Source organism: Conger conger, chromosome 7, assembly GCF_963514075.1.
Source record: "Conger conger chromosome 7, fConCon1.1, whole genome shotgun sequence".
In the NCBI taxonomy this organism is placed as follows: domain Eukaryota; kingdom Metazoa; phylum Chordata; class Actinopteri; order Anguilliformes; family Congridae; genus Conger; species Conger conger.
In genome coordinates, this window is record NC_083766.1 from 6,957,808 (window position 1) to 6,980,098 (window position 22,291).

Consider the following 22,291-nt stretch of genomic DNA (forward strand, 5'->3'; position numbering starts at 1 on the left):
ACAAACAAACTAACAGACTTCTCAGCCCCATAATGGCATCATTGACTTTAATTTGCACAACTCTGGTCCTCATGTTGACAAATGGCAATGAGAGACTCCAAAGGCAATCAAAAACCTAGAATCAAGACTGGATACTGAAAGCTCTCGTATTCCTGCACTAAGGAAGCCATTGAACAAGCCAGAATAATCTGAAACACCTCTGAAACCATCTCATCGCGAATGTTATGGCACCCGGAAATGGGGACACTATGTAGCTGTAATTCATACACAGACCACAGATATGAATAACCTCAAATTAAAGCTGAAAGTTATTCATTAATAATATTCATTATTTAATTTCAAATCGAATGAGCTGGAATACAGAGCCAAACCAACAGAAATTGTGTCACTGCCAACTACTTCACTGAGAGTGTTATGTGCACTATGTTTTAATTTCTCAGTCCAAGCTTGCAAAAGGTGTGAAAGGTAACTTTGTTGAAATATGCCATCCAATTTCCTTATTGATGTTGAGGTACTCACTACAGATATTGCAACTGTTATTTCCTACTTCATATCTTTCTCATCGCTAGAACATGTGGTTCTGAGAGAGTTAAGCCTTTACAATATAAAATGCACACATAAGTATACAATCTTTACAGCACTTGGCTTATGACTTGCTACTCAACCGTACATAAAATAAAATGAAATAAAAATCATGGATGCAGTGATTTAGTTATAGCAATACAACAACACTTAATCTGCTCCACTAAAAAAATCGATGGGCATCGAGTAAGTTAATTCAAATTCCAAACCAAACCATTATTAACTGGTTCAGCTACAGGTGTATTAAGATGCCCAACATGATGCAGGATTTAAGATGCTTACCTCAAAGATGCCGTAGGTGTCTGGTTGGTGGAGGGAAATATACGGGCGTCCTGGTGTAAGGGAAAGGCAGGGAGGGGGATCCCTGTCCTGGAGAATATGTGGATAGCCAAGCAACTTCTTGACAGGCAATTTCCCAAAGATCTGAAAGAGTTCAAATAGACAGAAATCGAAAAATGAAAGTGGAACTGGGATGAATCATAAGCTGTTTGACTGATGGCAAAAAAATCCAATCACTGTGAAACACATTAAATGATATCATTTTAATAGAATAATGGATGTGGGTTTTTTTTGTCCATGGTTGATGGTTGAGGATGGTTGAACATTCATAAGCATCACAAAGTACATGAAGGGCTTGTCAAAATGTGTATGTAAACATTTCATAAAGGGTAAACTGCCAGCACAACAATAAAGTGCTTTTTAGAGAAGGTGGATCACATTTAAGATTCATGACTGAGGTAGCCATTCTAAATTTGGGCATCATTATTGTGGCTAACATTCATAATATTCTGCTGTGTGTGCGTCTGTGTGGGAACAGTAAGTGTGCGTATGAGAGATGGGGTTACAAGACACCACGACAAAGCAAAAAAAGGTAGTTACTGGGTAGTTCACTCCATAAAAGTGCTGCTTGTGGCACATGATTGCGCATCATGGTCTCATAACAAATTTGATCCGTGTCAGTGCTGTCTATTGCCAGAAGCCATAGTCGGCACCACCCCTGATCTACTTGTGGGTGGTTTGCGGTTCCGGAGTGAAAAAGAAGCAGTTGCTGGCAGGCCCATGTTTTGGAGGAGAACCACAGATGGCTTTCGTTCTCCCAAGACAGCAGCAGGGCCGTATGTGAGCATACATAGTTTGCAAATTGGACATTCCAAATTCAGGTGAGACTGGAGATACCCTTTTTCTTTATTTAAAAACAGGACAGTACCCCTGTCCATATGACAATATTGTCTCTTTCTCTGTTGCGCAAGCTGAGTCAACACACCCACACAAGGTTAAAAACACAAAGTACACATCCCTTACTGAAATGTATCAGGTCATGGCTATGACTAGGCAGGGCTGTTCAGGGTCTCAGCTCACCTCCTGTGCACTCAGCTCCTTGTCTGGTCTCATGAGAAGGACACTCTGGTCGATGGCCCTCAAGGAGCACAGTGACCCCGGCTGGGCCTGCAGCTCCAAAAACACCTTCCCTCCAGGGAGCTCCTGGGTGGAGGAGAACTGGAGAGACACCTGAAACAGAACAGAAGTTGAATAATTGGGGGGGCACGTTACACAACTTCATGCAATATACTTCATGCTGGACTTTTTGCCATCTTGTGCTGTTGCTGCTTGTGTTGCTTCCTGCATTCACAGCAATGGAAAATTGTTCACTTCAGAAAGTATGTTCATGAGTGACTCAGGCAGTAAAGAAGCTCAGTCTGGGCCCTATAGTCACAGGTTTGTCCTGCCAAGTGTATGGTGGGCCCGAGTTGTGCAGAACCCTCGACTTCCTGTTACATGAGTTTCCAGGTGCCTGCATGCTCTACTTCTCAGAAATACACCTCTGTATTTCTGAGAAGGGTATACACTTTGCTTACAATTTCTGTATTGAATGAGTGCATATAGGTACACTTCAGAAGTTACCTTCGAGCACCAGCTGTTTGAGGTACTGCTAAATTGCCAGAGGCACAATTACAGTTATTCAAATGCAGGGAGAAAGATAGCCTTTGTGGCTAAGATGCTTGATTGGGGACATTGGAGATTCATGGTCCAAGCCCCAGTGTAGTCACAATAAGATAAAATATTGGGCCCTTAAGCCCACATTGGCTTCACCTCATCAACTGTAAGCCACTTTGGATGAAAGCGTCAGCTGTAATGTGATTGATGGGAAAAGACGGGAAAGAAATCTCTTAAGCCTTGGCAGCCATCTAAGTTACAGACATCACCAACCCACACTGTTCACTTCATTACACAGTCAAAAAATTATAAATCAATAACAGCAAACAGTGAATGGTAAACACTGTGCAGTTGACTGTCTGCTTCTGTTTATAAAAATGTATGGCATATTCATGGCCTTTCACTCTTTTAAATCTCTTTTTTATTTTACCAGTTGAGTCCCATTTCAGTCTTTTTTTTATAAGGGAAGCCTTGGAGTTTTAGCTGTAGAAGGGGCGTATTCAAGGCCTTTGGTAGAATTGCTTTCTGTGGAGCTGCTACACATTCTGATGGTTTATTTCCATTCTTCAGGTACAGTTTACCTTGTTCTTGAAGCACAACTGGATGGGAAAGTCGAAGCTGTCTGCCACAACCTCTCCATCAGGCAGCACTGTGTACACCACCACCTGGGCATAAGGGGCCAGATCTCCTGTCTGCTTCAGGGAGAAAGAAAACTCCCCTCTCTTAACTGGAATGAAAAAGAAAGGGGAATGTTTGTCTCTGACTTATGAGACGTGATAACCTTTTATGATATGTGGGCATAGTGGCAAAGTTCTCCCTTGAGCATCTCAGAAATATAATGAGCAATCATTTCTCAAGGGAACATCACCTTCTCCTTCATTCAGCATCACTTCAGAACGCCCGTGCTGCACAATGCTCCCTTTGGACAAAACCTGGGTGACAGGAGAGGGGAAACCAGGAGTTAGCTGAACTGGACTGAACTGGTTGGCATGTATAAATCAATCATTGTTTTTCTGCCTGTATTACTGAATGTGAAAACAGAAATGTGAAACAAAAAAAGTGAGAGAAAATTCCACACATTCTCTAAAAAGGCATGTGCAGTTAAAGTAATTTGTTATCGGGAACCAAATGTATTAATTGTTTGCTTACAAAAGCTTAGTGTACGAATAGTATGCCAATACTCAATATGCCAATATGACACACAAAAAAGCCATGACTATGAAATTCAGTTTGTGCCAATTTCTGGACAAATAAGAAACCAAATAAGACATTTTCTTAGTCAGTGGACCATTAGAAATTTCCATCCATCCATCCATCATCACCCGCTTATCCGGAGTCGGGTCGCGGGGGCAGTAGGCAAAGCCGGGTATTCCAGGCGTCCCTCTCCCCAGCAACGCATTCTAGCTCCTCCTGGGGGATCCCGAGGCGTTCCCTGGCCAGGAGAGATATATAATCTCTCCAGCGGGCTCTGGGTCTCCCTCGGGGTCTCCGCCCAGTTGGACGAGCCCGGAAAACCTCCAAAGGGAGGCGCCCGGGAGGCATCCTGATGAGATGCCCGAACCACCTCAATTGGCTCCTTTCGACGCGAAGGAGCAGCGGCTCTACTCCGAGCTCCCTCCGGATGTCCGAGCTCCTCACCCTATCTCTAAGGCTGAGCCTGGCCACCCTACGGAGGAAGCTCATTTCGGCCGCTTGTATACGCGATCTCGTTCTTTCGGTCACTACCCAAAGCTCGTGACCATAGGTGAGGGTTGGGACGTAGATCGACCAGTAAATCGAGAGCTTCGCCTTCCGGCTCAGCTCCTTCTTCACCACGACGGTCCGGTGCAACGCCCGCATTACTGCTGACGCTGCACCGATCCGCCTGTCGATCTCACGCTCCCTTCTACCCTCACTCGTGAACAAGACCCCGAGATACTTGAACTCCTTCACTTGGGGCAAAGACTCGTTCCCAACCCGGAGGGAGCAATCCACCGTTTTCCGGCAGAGAACCATGGCCTCAGACTTGGAGGTGCTGACTCTCATCCCGGCCGCTTCACACTCGGCTGCAAACCGCTCCAGTGCGTGCTGAAGGTCACGGTCCGATGAAGCCAGCAGAACCACATCATCCGCAAAAAGCAGAGATGCGATTCTGAGGTCACCAAACCGGACACTCTCCTCACCTCGGCTGCGCCTTGAGATCCTGTCCATGAATACCACAAACAGGACCGGTGACAAGGGGCAACCTTGGCGGAGTCCAACACCCACCGGAAACGTGCTTGACTTTGTGCCGAGAATGCGGACACAGCTCTCACTTTGGTTATACAGGGACCTGATGGCTCGTAACAACGGCCCCGGTACCCCATACTCCCGCAGTACACCCCACAGGGTTCCCCGGGGGACACGGTCGAAAGCCTTCTCCAAGTCCACAAAGCACATGTGGACTGGATGGGCAAACTCCCATGACCCCGCCAGCAACCCTGCCAAGGTAAAGAGCTGGTCCACTGTTCCACGGCCAGGACGGAAGCCACATTGCTCCTCCTGAATCCGAGGTTCGACCGTCGGTCGGAGCCTCCTTTCCAGTACCCTAGAGTAAGCTTTCCCAGGGAGGCTGAGGAGTGTGATACCCCGGTAATTGGAGCACACCCTCCGGTCCCCCTTCTTGAAAATGGGGACCACCACCCCGGTCTGCCACTCTACAGGTACTGTCCCCGATCTCCACGCGACACCGAAGAGGCGTGTCAGCCAAGACAGCCCAACAATGTCCAGAGCCTTCAGCATCTCAGGGCGAATCTCATCTACACCCGGCGACTTGCCACTGAGGAGCTTTTTGACTACCTCAGCAACTTCCGCCAGGGATATAGGTGCAGATTCCCCCGAGTCTTCAGGCTCTGCCTCTTCCACAGAGGACGTGTTGTTCAGGTTCAGGAGCTCCTCGAAGTGCTCTTTCCACCGCCTGACAATATCCCCAGTCCGGGTCAGCAGTTCTCCTCCCCTGCTGAAAACAGCCTGAGACAAGCCCTGCTTTCCCTTTCTGAGTCGTCGGATGGTTTGCCAGAACTTCCTCGAGGCCAACCGAAAGTCCTTCTCCATAGCCTCCCCGAACTCCTCCCATACCCGGGTTTTTGCTTCAGCGACTGCCGAAGCTGCAGCCCTTCTGGCCACCCGGTACCTGTCTGCTGCTTCAGGGGACCCCCGGGCCAGCCAAGCCCGAAAGGCCTCCTTCTTCAGCTTGACGGCCTCCCTCACCGCTGGTGTCCACCAGCGGGTTCTTGGGTTGCCGCCCCGACAGGCACCGATGACCTTCTGGCCACAGCTCCTGCTTGCCGCCTCTGCAATGGAGGCTTTGAACATGGCCCACTCGGACTCCATGTCCCCAGCTTCCCCCGGGATGCGTGAGAAGTTCTTCCGGAGGTGGGAGTTGAAGACCTCGCGAACAGGGGCCTCCGCCAGACGTTCCCAGTTCACCCTCACTACACGTTTGGGTTTACCGGGTCTGTCAGGCAGCCTCCCCGGCCACTTGATCCAACTCACCACCAGGTGGTGATCAGTTGACAGCTCTGCTCCTCTCTTCACCCGAGTGTCCAAGACATACGGCCACAGGTCTGATGATACGACCACAAAGTCGATCATCGATCTTTGGCCTAAGGTGCTCTGGTACCAAGTACACTTATGAGCTACCCTATGCTCGAACATGGTGTTTGTTATCGACAATCCATGGCCAGCACAGAAGTCCAATAACAAAACACCGCTTGGGTTCAGATCAGGCAGGCCGTTCCTCCCAATCACCCCCCTCCAGGTTTCTCCGTCATTGCCCACGTGAGCGTTGCAGTCGCCCAGCAGAACTATGGAGTCTCCGGGTGGCACCCTTTCCAGGATGCCACCCAGTGACTCCAAGAAGGCCGGATACTCTGAACTGCCATTTGGTGCATACGCACAAATGACAGTCAGAGCCTTCCCCCCAGCGACACGTAGTCGCAGAGAAGCGACCCTCTCGTTCCCCGGGTGGAACTCCAACACAGTGGCGCTCAGCCGGTGGCTTGTGAGTATCCCCACACCCGACCGGCGCCTCTCACCTTGAGCAACTCCAGAAAAGAACAGAGTCCAGCCCCTCTCCAGGAGTTTGGTTCCGGAACCAGTACTGTGCGTGGAGGTGAGCCCAACTATATCTAGTTGGTACCGCTCCGCCTCCCGCACTAGCTCCGGAGAAGCCATTAGAAATTTGTGATCATAAATTGTGTGGGTAGATCACCTAAACCTAAAGAAACACTTTCTCTGCAGTCCAGCCCAAAGAACTCATTGCCGTTTGGAAAGCAAACCTGTAGACAATATGTTAATCTGGCAGTGTAACTTTTGAGGGCAAATAAATGCCATACTTCTGCCCCATCCACTGCCATCTGAAAATGATTAATAAATATAAATGGCCACATCAAAATTGAAGGTAATAGGAGTTTTAGTTACTGGAGTTGTGTTCCGAGGGCAGAATTAGACATGATTGGTTCTTTGAGGTGCCCAATCAAAAAAAGGGGGAGATGAAGTCAGAAGATGGAGCCAAAATTCAACAAGCCTGGACATCAGCCTTGTATGGCAACAAGGTGGCGTTGGCTCCCAGCAGATTTAGTGTGGTGCTTAGTGTGATAGTCTCTCATGTAGGAGACCAGGGTTTGAAGCTTGTTTGCTGCCTTTCTTTGTTTCACTGTCTTAACACATGATATTTTTCAACTCAGTCTAGGGGCCTCAGAACACATTCCAGTAAGTAAAATCCCTACATGCAAAATTGAAAATCAGACAAGAACTCACCAAGTAGGAAAAGTCAAGAGTCTTCTTCTCCTTAAGCTCCTCCCCTTGGATGATGTAACGCACCAGGACTTGGTTGTCCTGATCACAAGGAAGTGATTCGTTTGCATGCTTGATACCCAGGAAGCTCTTGCTCTTTGAATAAAATATTGAGGCCTCATGGTTTGCTGAGCACGTGCTGTGTATTTCTGTTGACTCTTCATTACAACTCGCCTGTATTCAGTGATGTGGAAGAAGAAGAGAAGATTTACTAACAAAACCTGGATTTGCAAGCACCCATCTGAACATTGTTTATTTTCACCAACAATGCTGCCCAAAGAGACCAGGAAATATATAATAACTTTACAGTATATACACTAGGAACAAAAGGCTAAGACTAGGCTGCATTTTTGAAGCTCACTTCCAGGGGCCATGTTCAGAAAAATTCTTATCATACCACTCAAGAGTATTATTCTAATACCCGCACACTTGACACAATACCTGTCATGATGGAGGTAATGACCCATGGTGACCACCAGAGGGCTGGGGCTCATTGGCGCCAGAGGATTTCTCCTCCTAAAGCGTATTTAAGGCCAGGGCGGACAGTCCTTCAACGCTTTTGTGTTCAACTGTTCGCTCTTGCACAAAGCCGGTGAAGCACAAGGTAGACTCTGCAAACTTTCAAGTCAGGCACTGTGCTGGTGTGTGGTTCCAATTCGTTGGAGAAATTAAAAGGTAAGGAAGGCGTTCAGCTGGCTAGTGTTGCGTTCACTGACGCCTTCCTCAAGGGTCTTGGTTTTCTTTTTCTTTCGGGCTCGTGTGAGCCGGTGGTAGAGGGACGTTGTCCCCGGTAATGTATTTTGGTTTGTTTCGTTTTCCTTAGCTGCATCTCAAGGATTTTATTTTCATGCCTAGTATTTTCCCTGGGTTGTACTTTATTTTGATCCCCGGTTTGCGACTGTCAGTGCTCACCTACAAGCACTTGTTTTGGTGGAGTAGTCCGCCCTGGTTTTCTAAGGGTTGTTTTATTTTCTACAGCCGTTTTGGGCTTTATTTCTGTTTCGATTGGAAATCTCGTTTGGGTTATTTTCTGTTCCTCCCCCTGTTCCGGGAGAAGATCTTATTCTTTTATCTGTGCATCCCTGTCTTTTACCTCCCGGGATTTATGATTAAATCTAGGCGAACACGTTATTCCCTTAGTCGCTTCTGGCTCTCCGCCCAGCCCCGACCTCACAACACCATTTTAAAAGCTTGATGTCATTAAGTGTTTCTAAACCACTGACCTGATTGCGAAGCAGATTACCAGCATCAGTTATCTTAGGACTGTGATTTGGTCTTTGTGACTTTGGAGTCCTCTTGTCTACCCCTCACGTTTCAGATTTAGGAGCTGGTTGAGCTACAATGTTTTATGCATTACTCTTTGACCAAAAGCTTAAGTTTAAGTTCTTCTGTGGATTTAGGCAGCCTCAAATGCTTCTGTTTCTTCATGTAATCCCAGACAGACTCGATGATGTTGAGATCAAGGCTCTGTGGGGTCCATACCACCACTTCCAGGACTCCTTGTTCTTCTTAACACTGAAGATAGTTCTTAATGACATTGGCTGTATTTTTGTGGTCGTTATCCTGCTGCAGAATAAATTTGGGGCCAATCAGATGCCTCCCTGATGGAATTGCATGATGAATAAGTATCTGCCTGTACTTCTCAGCATTGAGAAGACCATTCATTCTGACCAAATCCCCAACTCCATTTTCAGAAATGCAGCAAGGAACCTCCACCATGCTTCACTGTTGCTTGAAGACACTGTACCGCTATCCAGCCCTTCGGCGAACAAACTGCCTTCTGCTAGGGCCAAATATTTTTGACTCACCAGTCCAGAGAACCTGCTGCTATTTTTCTGCACCCCAGTTCTAATGTTTTCATGCATAGTTGAGTCGCTTGGCCTTGTTTCCACATCGGAAGTAAGGCTTTTTGGCCGCAATTCTTCCATGAAGAACACTTCTGAGCAGACTTCTCCGCACAGTAGATGGGCGTACCTGGGCCCCACTGGTTTCTGCCAATTCTGAGTTGATGGCACTGCTGGACATCTTCCGATTGTGAAGGGAAGTAAGCATGATGTGTTTTTCATCTGCTGCACTAAGTTTCCTTGGCCGACCACTGCGTCTACGGTCCTCAACATTGCCAATTTCTTTGTGCTTCTTCAACAGAGCTTGAACAGCACATCTGGAAACCCCTGTCTGCCATGAAATTTCTGCCTGGGAGAGACCTTGCTGATGCAGTATAACTACCTTGTGTCTTGGTGCTGTGCTCAGTCTTGCCATGGTGTATGACTTCTGACGTTAAACTGTCTTCAGCAACCTCACCTTGGAAGCACAGCCCTTTCTGTTTCAGTTAATGATTGTGTTTCAACCTACATATTACATTGATGATTATTAGCTCCTGTTTGGTATAATTGGTTAATCACACACCGGACTATATGCCTACAAAATCCCTGACTTTTTGCAAGTGTACCTAGAAGAATTGATGCAGAAGAGTGGTCACACCAAATATTTGATTTGATTTAGATTTTGTTAATTGATAAAAATAAACTATTACCATTTCTATTTTTGAAAGCATTCGTACTTCACAGCATTTTTTCACACCTGCCTAAAACTTTTGCACAGTACTGTACATGTCACTTTGAGGGTCCACACAGTCAACTTGTCTTCAGCCATGAATTGTGTGAGGGTGACTGTACTGGCAGTTTCAGTCACACAGCAGGAAAATATGTGCAAGCAAAAAGAAAGAGAGAGGGATCTTACAATTAGGTAGGCAGTCTCTGCCAACCAAGAACTTGTGTCCAGTGAGAAGTGGGCCACACCCTCACTGTCAGTGGTCAATGTCCATTTAGCCTCCTTGGGTCCATGGAGGAAGATGGGCTTGTTGGCAATCGAGGAAGCGGAACCTTTCACAATGATCTGAAAAGTGTGACAAATTCATTTTAGCAAGAGCTTTATTCCAACGGCCATAACGCTGTGAAACAAAAAAACAAAACCAAAAATATTTACAGAGTGCTTTTTATGATACTCAAAGACGCTTTACATAAAAAGTGACAAAATGATTAAAATGCAATTAAAGTACAAAATGGAACAAATGCTACAAGAGCCCAGTAATTGTACTTTGCTTATAAACGTTGGCATGTATCAATCATTGTTTTTCTGCCTGTATTATTGAATGTGAATACAGAAATGTGACCAAAAAAGTGAGAGAAAATTCCACACATTCTCTAAAAAGGCATGTAGTAAAAGCAATTTGCAGATATATTGATAAACTTTTCGCACACATCGTCGAGAGTTTTGGAGGAACCAGCCTGCTCACTAAGGTGGAATCTGATTTTGACTTGTGATTGTTTATCATGCTTTTAGGAGGGAGATCTTTTGTTCTGTGAATTTTCCCCTACATTTTCAGGTACCAAATGTATTAATTGTTTGCTTACAAAAGCTTACAAATAGTATGCCAATACTCAGTATGCCAGAATGTGACTATGACACACAAAAAAGCCATGACTATGAAATTCAGTTTGTGCTCATTTCTGGACAAATAAGAAACCAAATAAGACATTTTGAGCTCATGGGAGCTGCATTTTCTCACTGGAAAAGGTGGATGGTTACCTTTCCCTCATAGTTTATTCCTGGCTTGAAATATGACGGAGTGTCTCGAAACTCAATATGAATTTTTTCTCCTTTGATTATGTTTTTACTGCCAGAGCCTGTCAAAACAATACCTAAAAAGAAACAGTCAGTCATTGCCCTGCTGCTGTCTGGCACCAGAGTATCACTGCACAGAAGTTTCTGAATTTTTGTAAAAAACAAACATCCCTTCGCTGACAGTATTTGAAAGTAATTTTAACGCCATTTTTATATAAAACATTTTTATATAAAAAAAACACTAAATAATTTCCTTGTGGGATGCAATTATTCTGCAATTTTATTTAAAAGGTAAAGTCTATAAAAAATGTTCATTGTCTAAAATATTCTTCACACACAAATACTGTCTGGGCCAATAAATAAGAAAAAGCCCATTAAAAACACTTTTTAACTTTGTTAGGGATTTGTTTTAATGGAAGATGATTTTTCTCTAGGAGAATGCTTATTCATTCAACTTAATTAAAATAAAAAACAAAGAAAAAATCACATAACTCCTACCTGTTCCATCTTCCTCTATCTTGCCATCCACAGTAAGGCTTTGTTGAGTAGGTGAGGAGAGGAAAAAGAGGGCCGTTGTATTGATGAAGATTGTTGCACATCCGGTCTTGTCAGTCTAGGTCAAACAATGGCAGGAAGGTCAGGAATATTCTGAGCATAATCATTAGAATCAGGTTAAAAGTTGTGAGCTAGTTAGCTATGCTGGTGTTGGCTAGATAGGTGGGGACATGGCTGGAAAATGACATGGCAAGAAAATGGCACAAATCAGAATTAGTAGTAGAGTGCCAGATGTGGAAAGATATCAGTCGACATATTTATTCTCCATCTTACTGAACAAAAGTGAATGTACTGCTTAATCAGGCACCTGTTAATTGTGCAGTCCTACAAAAAGAGTTATATACACAGTATATATAGGGCGGCCTGTAGTGTAGTGGTTAAGATAAATGACTGGGACACGCAAGGTCGGTGGTTCTAATCCCGGTGTAGCCACAATAAAATCCACACAGCCGTTGGGCCCTTGAGCAAGGCCCTTAACCCTGCATTGCTCCAGGGGAGGATTGTCTCCTGCTTAGTCTAATCAACTGTATGTCGCTCTGGATAAGAGTGTCTCCAAATGCCAATAATGTAATGTAATGTATAATACTGAAATTTGGGGGACCAAGGATAAGAGGGTAATTGACTGCTCAGCTGTTCCTGGTCAGCTGTGTGGTGTTGTGCCATTACTTCATGCACGGGTAATCAACAATTGACTCTGGAATTTTGTGGAATTTGCATTTTAAGTCTGTTGATGTTGTCTCGCAACATGAGGACCAAAGAACGGTCAATGGCCAGTAAAGCAGGCCATCACTGGGTGGAAACATTGTCAAACAATTTGCTGTACCAAACTCAACTCTTTGCTACACACCTATTGAACCTAAAGTAATCTTACTTTGTGTAGTGCAGTTTACAAACAAGTTGTTCGAATTGAATGATTCTTCTTCCTGACTGAGGAGTACTGATGTGTTTTCTCACTTCAGTCATTTTAGTCATTCGTTTCACTGAGTATTCATTCGCCAGTAGGGGCACTCTTTTGCACTCTACTGAATAAAACAAATCACAACTCTAATTCCTACTTGTGCAATATATGCCATTTTATCATTTTTCCCGATTTGCACTATTACTATTTAGTTACTCTCCACTCCACTGAACAAATGAGTGTCTGTGAACAAACAAGTGTCTGTGAATGAATTGTTCAGGGGAGTGGTGTAGCAGTTTGTGAACGATAAAGCATAGTCTACTCTCCCATGAGATCATCTACACTCCAACCAGTGTTGTCTTTAAACATAATCAGATTGTGAAAAAGCATAAATGACTCGATGTTGCAGAACGTAACAAACCCAAACTGTAAACTCAGTCGCCGCTGACAGTTTGCAAGCCAACTCTCACTCCACTGAACGAACATGTGTTTGTGAACAACTTATTCGGAGAGCTGTGTGTGTGTTGCAGTTTGTGAAAGACTTATTCGGAGAGCTGTGTGTGTGTCGCAGTTTGTGAACGATGAAGCTCACTTCCCACACTATGCATCCAAACCGCTCAATTTTACACCTTTAAAGGAAAATATTACACTCTTTTTTATGAACAAATAAATAGTACAGTATAAGGTGTTCAACACCTGAAATAGTTTTGAAGCGTCCTTGGGATATTGGCAATACATTATAACATGTTTATTTCATTTAATTTAGTGTTTTATTACACTTTTTCTGACAAGGAAATACCAAACACAACCATCATCCTAATCGGCAGGTCGGACTATTTCCATTTTAATAGGCTTTAGAGAAACGCATAAAACAATTAAGTGAATTTCTGCAAGGATCACTGGATATGGTTGTAAATACCCTTCTATTAAGGCAGTCAGTCTGCACCTTAACATTGTATTCATTGTTTCATTACAAATCCAACAAAAATTGTGTCACTGTCCATGTATGAATATACTCTGTTGCCTGAATGTACTTGTCATGGTTAGTGGCTGTCTCTATTTGTTTCCACTAGTGTTTTCCGTTTGCCGTTGTCTGAAGCTCAATCAGATTTTTTCTTCCTCCGTCCCGGTGTTTGGATCTCTCCGGGTCACTATCTCCGACACCTGTGTTCAGTTTCCGTCGGCTATAAATAGAGCTTACTTCCGCTTTCCGGTGCTTCTAGATAATTATAGGTAGAAGTATAAAAAGTTAGCTACTGCATCTCTCTTTGCACAGAGACACAGCTATTTCTATTAGTGATAGGATTAGATTTTCTGGTTTTCTGTCCTATCGTCCTCTATTCTTTTCTTTTTGCATGCAGCCTGTTTATCCTCCGTTCAGCTCCTTAGCCTACTGAGCTGTAATTACAGGCTTGTTATTTTGTTTGTTTCTCGGTGTTTTAGCCTCCGTTTGAGGTTTTGTGTTTTGCTCCCGTTTTTCCCGCTTCCTTTTGTTTTTCCTTTTCTCCTGGTGTGGTTTAATTCTGCTTCTGTGGCGTGTCTATTTTTAGATATGCTTTCTGAATCCTAATCTGTCGCATTTGGTTCTCAATTTTCCAACCCAAACCTGACACTTTTCATGACAGTTTGGAATGTTTCATTATAGCCACTTAAAATAGCCTTGATCAAGATCAAGATCACATACCAAGAAATCTATCCCATTAGCGGGAGTTTTTTGGTTGTAATATAGCAACAAAGGCTCCATTTTTAACAATGGTATGACTCACATCCAATGATGCTGCACCTCCATGAAATTAGTCCCTTGTGTTATTGTTCTCTTACCCTCGTAGTAGACGGTTCCGAGCAAAGATGAAAATGAAAAACATCCAAATCCCAGCTGAAGTGAGAGTCGATGCACGCTTTGGCCTCAACAGAACCCAGGACAGGCTTCCCATAGGTGTACCTGGACAACAATAAACAGCCACTGACTAAGACCACAATCCCACTTCATAAGATGAGATACATTTTAATTTTAGTCGAGGCAAAGACCGCTTTTCTTACTTACTTCCCACAAATCTTTACTGTTGCAGTTTTGTCTTGAACAAATATGACATCAGGGAAGAGGAAGACAACCTCAAACTTTGGCAGGACTAAAATATGAAACAAATAAAAACAGGCCTCAGTGGTGTCCAAATATTTATGTAAAGGGCATGTATTTTAAAAATTCTTACTGTCAAAAATGACCATATAAATACAGCTGATATAAATATAAAGACATCATATTACATTACATTAATGGCATTTGGCAGATGCTCTTATCCAGAGCGACGTACAGTTGATTAGACTAAGCAGGAGAAAATCCCTTGCTCAAGGGCCCATCGGCTATGCGGATCTTATTGGGGCTAGACCAGGGATCAAACCACCGACCTTGCGTGTCCCAGTAATATACCTTAATCACTACGCTACAGGCCACCGCCTATAACAAAACAACAACTTTAGAACATTCAAAATAAAATAATCTACATAATGTCAGATCTTGTCTTGTCAAGCCAAGCCCTGCAATTATATTATACCTAACAATATCCTGGAAAGTTTAAACCATCATATAATAGGATAGCTCAAAATGTGATGTCTTTAGAAAAGTGTCTATTGCCTTGTCCAGTTTCATTCATTTCACTATACCGTTTCCTCTTAGAGGCTTCAGCACATTGCTCTGTAAACTGTAATTGTGTTGGCAAGAAAAAAAAAATTCTGTGACCACATGAATGCATCCTTACCATATTCTAAGATCTCAAAGGTCTGGGTGGTGACAGCGTCCCTCTTTGTCCTGGCTGAGATGGTGTAGTTGCCATGCTTGGCCTCAGGCGTTGTGGGGTGGGACAGGTCCAGAATTCCAGTGGTGATTGATTGGTTCAACCACTGGGCAATACGATTTGACTTAGGGTCCTGTAAAAGAAGGACAGAGGTATTGCCTAGAGCTTGAGGTTCAGACTGGCGTATGCCAAGAAGAGATAGAGATAGCTGAACAGACAGACTAAGTTCTATTTCCCATGTGGTGTGACGGACCCATGCAAATTGCATAGTCAGGATGCCATACCTGCAACTCAATAGCCTGGAACTGCAAAAGGAAAGAATAAAAGAAAAGTCAAACATTTCTTTCCAAGCAGAGTCACAGACACAAATTCATGTTTTTTTCACCACTACAAGGAAGCTCATCCTTTGTGACAGGACAGGTACCAGATGTGAAAATTATGCAGTATACAGTTTGTCCAAATTCAGTTGAAAATCTGCTTCAAAACCTCCTTCTCCTTAACAACCACCCCAAACTCTCTCCTTTCAGTCTTTTTTTAGCAATGCAATTCAAAATTTCAAAACATTATCTCTGAGACTGGCCTTCTTATATAGTATGGTTAAACACTTATGACACGTTTAACATTTACACACTAACATTGGTGTCTCCCTGCCTCTCTGTTCTTACACACAAAATTATCTCTCACCACTTCCTCATGAGGCAAGAAGCTAGAATCCAGGGACACAATACGGAACTTGACTGTAGCAAAAAAAAAAAAGCAGTCAGCAGTAGGACGGCAAAACACAAAAGTCAATTACTGAACACACACTCATTAAAAAGCACTTATACAGCATTTCTTGAATCATTAATCATATTGAAATCATTTTTTTTGGTGTGTCACATGTTAATAATGATCTTGCATAGAGGCAGCAGTAAATGTATTTGCTGGTGATCAATGGTATGGCTGTCAGTGGCTGTGCCATTTTTAAGAGTCACTAATGAACTGCGCTCTAAGACAAGCCAGATAGTAAACGAATGGTTGAAAATTACTGGTCTGTCCTGGTTTGTAGATGGGCTTATCTGTCTGTATGAAAGTGAAAGAGGAGATTGGTTTGATCCAGATTTTGGTCTTCTTGCTCAAAGATGATTTTCCCCCCTTGAGGGAGGCATCAATGGTTGCCACGGTATTAGTGACAACAGAAGGAACCTGGAATTGACAGAGAGGAGGAATGTAAATGAGAGTGTCTCACCCATTTATCCCAGATTTATCCCAAAAACCAATCTTTTCATTTTATATTCTGACTTAATAGTAATTTTCCAAGATTGACACTTGAATGAAGCACCCAAAAGTGGCTAATGTTGAAAATTTGCTTTAGCTAAAAACATGGCGACTCTGCCCTGGCAACTGTCATTTTCCTTTCTACCATTTAAATACATTTTAAAAACTGAAATGAAAAAAAGGCTGTGTTAAAGATACAGTTACAACTACAATTCTCATTGAATGTGAAGTGTGAACTATGAGTTCAAGTTTTTTTGTAACATCAGATTATGAATCTATTTGTATTACTCTTTACTGCTCCCCATTGAAGATATCTGAAGTAAAACAAACTTGTGAGAAGTAAATCTGTCACATTCCTGTCACGCTAACCAGAATGTATTCTAACAGGGACGTAGTAGGCTACTGTACAAGGGTCAATGACGGTGTTATGCCGAAATCAGTTTCCCTGGAAGATTTTGTATGCTCTGCGGCGGGAGCACACATTACTCTTGGAAATGAACAAATACATTATTAGTTTACTATAATTAGGCTAAGAGTAACATTGGCTTCAGTTTAGTACAGTTAAGAGTGTTTTGGAGTTTGTTTATTGTAGTTTTAAGTATTGTCGGTTTTAGTTTATTGTAACTTAAACTCCCAGTGTTCCGAACGAAACACAGGGAAGCGGCCACCAGAAGTTAACGTCCATTCAATGGTACTTTTTCTCCTGAGGAATGTGGTTTATGATTATGGTTGCCATGTTTGAAAACAACCGTTTGTGAGATATAATGAAAGCAGATAGTCTACTTGTTATGAGATAATATAACTTTAGAAATACCGAATGACTGGAAACAAGGTAATATAATACCAATATATAAGAAAGGGGACTGTACCAATCAAAGAAACTACAGGCCTGTCAGTCTATCTTGCATCACCAAACGAGTCCGAGTTGGGTCCTAAAAGTTACCCCCCAGACGTGAGATAACCACCAATATTTTTGGGGGGCATCCCTAGAGACAAGGGATACGGAGGAAGGGGACAACGATAAGAGAGAATACATAACTCTCTGGCAATTAGCCAACCAATAGAACAACCTATCAAAATGGTCAACAAGTCTAATCTGACTCGAGCGAGGAAATAACACACGGCAGAGAAACTCAACCTCACATCCCACTGATTACGGCGGTCTTAAGAGGAGGTGAGTAGGAGATAGGTACGCAGACAGCGTCAGTGCCTGGAGATTCATCAGAACAGAAGCCCAGGACCAAGGTAATGGTGATTTCTTAAATGCCTACACACATCACTTAAACACTTAATCCAGATAATCTCAACTGAAACAAGCGTGACAATCCTCCTATAAGGTAAATTCTGTTCTAGATACCCCTGCCCTGCAAACCCCTCCCCTGCCCTTGCAGGCCCTTCCCAGGTTCAGGACCTGCAAGAATTCTGACCCATCTGGTAGGGAGGTGTTTCTTGCAAAACAGAGAGCAAGGAATTAATATGGACCAGCTAGGGAAGAAGTGAAGTTCATTTAAAAGAAAATCTGAGGTATGATAACATTCTTTTATCATACTGCGAATCACATTATAGTGGTCTATTTTTGCCAGACTAATCAGTTGGCCGTTATTTTTAATTACATGGCTGAAATAGCTATGCAAAGGATCAGCTAAGTAACAAGTGCAGTTGAAAACCTTATTTTATCATGCGATAGAGGTATATTATTGTGAGACTAATCAGTATGTCAGTATGCCCCATAAATTAAGATTTGTATCTAAACATTTATTTTAGAACTTTATATTCTACATGCATTTATTTTAGAACATTATATTCTGTTAAAATTTCTCTCCTGCAGCTGACAAAGAAACCTGACAAAGCCAAGCAATCACTGAAAAATGGTAAATCACCAAACCTGGAACTGTACACAGCGATGGAACTCTGTCATAACTAATTCCTCCAAGAGAGTGATATTACTGGGACCTATTTCCAGGGTAAGTGTAAAAGAGCGCGGTCCCTTCTGAAGAAGAATGTGGGCACAGACTGTCTCTGTACTGCCCCCTGTTGTCTGGGAGGCCACTGTCACAAGATAAATTCTTTAAAAGAAAGAAAAATATAAAGTAAAAAAACATAGAGTATGTGGAATTACATTTACCCATAAAAGGGATGTGTCCACTAATATGCCAGACAAATTAGAAAATTCACATCCTGAGCTTTAGTGGAAGATGGAAGAACAATTTCTTTAAAAAATGCAGGAATGCAGTAAAAGACATTTGCTTTGAATCCTTGTCTGATTTAAATATATTTGGAAATATTAAAACAGCCTTAGCCCTACAACATTTGCCTTGCAATTGAGAATAATGCTCTAATGAACATAAAAGACAACTCAATGCACAGTTCTCTTAATTTTATGATTAAATTGACTGAGTAACAACAATAAAAAATATTATACTTACGGGTCATCTGGGCATCTGGAGTCTGCAGCCTGCAGCAGCATGCAGGCAATTAGCAGCAGCCCCAGCATACTGACAAGATCAGATCGGGAAAAAATCTACCAATATGCAGACACTCTGTGTGTCTCACATGTGCCTCTTTGTCAGATGAGCCATTGAGGAATAATTCTGAAACAGCAGGATTTATACACAAAGGGAAATGCCCAACTCACAACAGAATATTGGCACCCCCCATCATTGAAAAACAGGTAAAGATTGACAGCTCACTCAATCTAGGGGTCTTTCAACATGAACTTAGTAAAAACAAACATTTGCCAATATTTGGGCACTTTGCCTGTCATACCATGGTCTTGCCAGTTTAACCTTTACGCCTTGTGAAATCTGAGCTGATCGTCTGCTTTTGTGCCAGACAAATGCATTAAGACTGAACTGACTTTGGAGAGCAGAAGCATCTCCTGGATTTCACATTAAAAACACGTAACTATTGTAAACAACATTTAACTAATGAGTTAGGAATGTGGTGAGAACTGCGGGGCAAATGAAATCAGTGCTAATGGATAAATGATAAGTGAAGTGACTGTGTGGGATGAAAAACCAGGACCGGACGGAGAACACAAGCTGGACCCAACCTACAACACCGAAAAATAAAAACACACGTAAACAAATACAATACATGACACAAGGGGAACTGGGGAAACATAAACAAAAGGACGGGGATCCGGGAACCGGCAGGTATGACAGCCTTGACATTATCTACTGCTGCGCTCTTGGCTCACCAGCCCTTGGCTCTAATTCATCTGTTCCTCCCTAGCTGCTTTCCCACCACAAAACCTAATTAATTATTGTTTTTTCTCCAAACTCATAACTCTGGTCTTCATGCATGCTACTCATTTTCTTTCTTCTCAGCAACCCTACTTTCAGTTACTTTTAAGCTCTTTGCATTCAAAAATATGATTCTGATTACTTATACAGGAGGATAAGCAGCATATATGATCACTTATAAATAAGATATACACTCAGTGAGCACTTTATTAGGTGGACCTGTACATCAGTCTGTTATTGCAAATATTTAATCAGCCAATCATGTGGCAGCAACTAAATGCATAAAAGCACATTTATTTCAGAACAAATGTCAGAATGGGGAAGAAATGTGATTAAAGTGACTTTGGCCGTGTAATGATTGTTGGTGCCAGACAGGGTGGTTTGAGTATCTGCTGATCTCCTGGGATTTTCACACTCTTGAGTTTGCAGAGAATGGTGGGAAAAAGAAAAAAACATCCAGTGAGCAGCACTTCTGCGGGCAGAAACACGTTGTTAATGAGAGAGGTCAAAAGAGAAGGGCCAGACTGGTTGAAGCTGACAGGAAGGTGATACTAATGCAAATAACCACACATTACAACAGTGGTATGCAGAAAAGCATCACTCAACATGCTCTAAGTGGATAGATCCCTGCAGTGGATTTAGAGCGCTGGTACCAGGAGGTCCTGGCTGCTGGGGAGGCTGGCCAGCCCTGCCCTCCCCCTCTCCCAGCTAAATCTCTCACAGGTAATGAGAGAGCCTGCTCTCTCTTCTGTGCCTTCCGCTCTGCTGTTTCTCTGACTGACTGCCACTCCCACAGTGCACGTGTTTTAAGGTGACACCCGAGGCAGTGTAGTTCTTTACAATAGGCCTCGCATGCGAATGGTGCTTCCAAATCTCCTCCTGACTTTTAAACTCAGTCTGATTTCACTTTTAAACTAAGTCAGTTATCACCGCTGCGTGTTAATAGGAATAGAAAGCGGATGAAACTTCTGTATTAAAATTGATTAAATGCAGGAGTAATTTTATTTTAAGGCTCTTTGTCTTTAATTAGGATTGAATAGTTTGTGATACTGAACTGAAAGATCACGTTTGGTTGAGCTGTGACCTCTGACCCCTGCGACTGCACGTGCAGGTGTTCCGCTCCAGACTGGACAGCGATGGCGGGCTGACGGGGCTCCGTTCCGAGGCCAGTGTCGGGTCTTCTCCTCAGTACAGCACGGCAACGCTGGGCCGGAACACGCCATCCAAGGTCTGGCACATCTCCAGTGGATTCATTTCCCCCCTGCCACCAGCACTCTCTTGGCCTCTCAGGAGACCTTAAGCACTTGGGTCTGGTAACTATTTCTGCACAATAATATTATGTCAAATCAAATATATTATGTACCCCACCATGGGGCATACAGGCTGTATTTAGGGCTGCAACTAACAATTATTTTGTTATCGATTAATCTGCCGATTATTTTTTGGATTCAATTTGTAGTTGAACATTTCAAAATGTATTGTGAATATATTTAGTGTGATACTACTATCCTTATATTACTTGGGTAGTTGCCTCTCTCACACCACCAGCTGAAGACCCAGAGTAGACCATCTTTGAGTAAAGAGCTCAAATAATCCACACAGATTTGTTTTTTTTTTAATAGGAGAAAGAAAGTGTGATAAAAAAGTTACAGTGTCAGAATTAGTTTACAGTTGCATAATTTCGCACATAGACTAGAAAATTACAATTAGACTTTATATTATGATTTCTACTTATTGATAAGAATATAATATTAATAACGTTGATAATAATATTCATCATGTGCTGTGAAGTTTATTTATGCCTGTAAATGCTGTGCAGTGGGGATGCCTACTATAGTATACTAGTAGGGCGAGTCACCTACTGTGTCACAAAGACGTCTTACTGCTTTTAATGTATTGACTCATTACAGATTCTTTATTATCTTGAAGTAATAACACCCACTATGACATTGTTTTCCATTATATATAATTTATCTATGCCTGTAGCTACATTATCCATGGAGGGGCTGCAGTATGACTACAGATTATTTGCTGATGCTTGTATTTGTGTTTGTTTGTGCACTACGCAGTGCACACTTAAGCTACTTGTTTATTAGGGTGGTGGTAAACATTGGACATACATATTTTAAGAGATGCTATCTATATTCTGACTGTGACTAATTCATTGCACTCTAGTTAAGATTACACATGTTGTGCATGTTATGATTGAAGGTCTGCCATTTCCACTGCAAAAACGGCACATAAGAGAGACGTTATAAAGTGATTCATTCAGTGGTTCATAGCCTTAATTATATCAGCTGCTGTTTTGTAAGTTGGCTTTTGTTTGCCTTAACTGCTGATGCCATTAATGGGATGTAAAACTGTGGTCAAAGTTTTGCAGAGTCACACAGTAGCCTAATACAGACATCCCAAGTTGACAAAACTGATTTCAGGGCGATTCAGAGGGCATTTCAGGAAGAGACGTGTCATGGACACAGCAAAATCTTTTTTCTTTAACCATACCGGATGCACTGATACTTTATTATCTTGAACTAATAACGCCCACTATGACACTGTTTTTCATCATATATAATTTATCTATGCTTGTA

The 22,291-nt window shown here is 42.7% G+C and overlaps 1 protein-coding gene across 1 annotated transcript in view; it reads right to left on the reverse strand.

Annotated features, from left to right (window-relative positions):
• The window catches only part of LOC133132575 (alpha-2-macroglobulin-like), a 39,711-nt gene extending 20,665 nt beyond the window's left edge, over positions 1-19,046 (reverse strand). The window contains exons 1-16 of the mRNA XM_061248077.1: positions 18,885-19,046; positions 18,344-18,524; positions 16,230-16,386; positions 15,886-15,938; positions 15,486-15,506; positions 15,166-15,334; positions 14,454-14,538; positions 14,231-14,351; positions 11,455-11,569; positions 10,921-11,033; positions 10,072-10,227; positions 7,297-7,506; positions 3,386-3,449; positions 3,099-3,244; positions 1,942-2,091; positions 865-1,005 (exon numbers count right to left, since the gene is read on the reverse strand). Coding sequence (XP_061104061.1) covers positions 865-1,005; positions 1,942-2,091; positions 3,099-3,244; positions 3,386-3,449; positions 7,297-7,506; positions 10,072-10,227; positions 10,921-11,033; positions 11,455-11,569; positions 14,231-14,351; positions 14,454-14,538; positions 15,166-15,334; positions 15,486-15,506; positions 15,886-15,938; positions 16,230-16,386; positions 18,344-18,524; positions 18,885-18,952 — 1,950 coding nt within the window. The 5' untranslated portion in view covers positions 18,953-19,046. The remainder of the gene's footprint in view (positions 1-864; positions 1,006-1,941; positions 2,092-3,098; positions 3,245-3,385; positions 3,450-7,296; positions 7,507-10,071; positions 10,228-10,920; positions 11,034-11,454; positions 11,570-14,230; positions 14,352-14,453; positions 14,539-15,165; positions 15,335-15,485; positions 15,507-15,885; positions 15,939-16,229; positions 16,387-18,343; positions 18,525-18,884) is intronic.
• Positions 19,047-22,291: the final 3,245 nt, after the last annotated feature.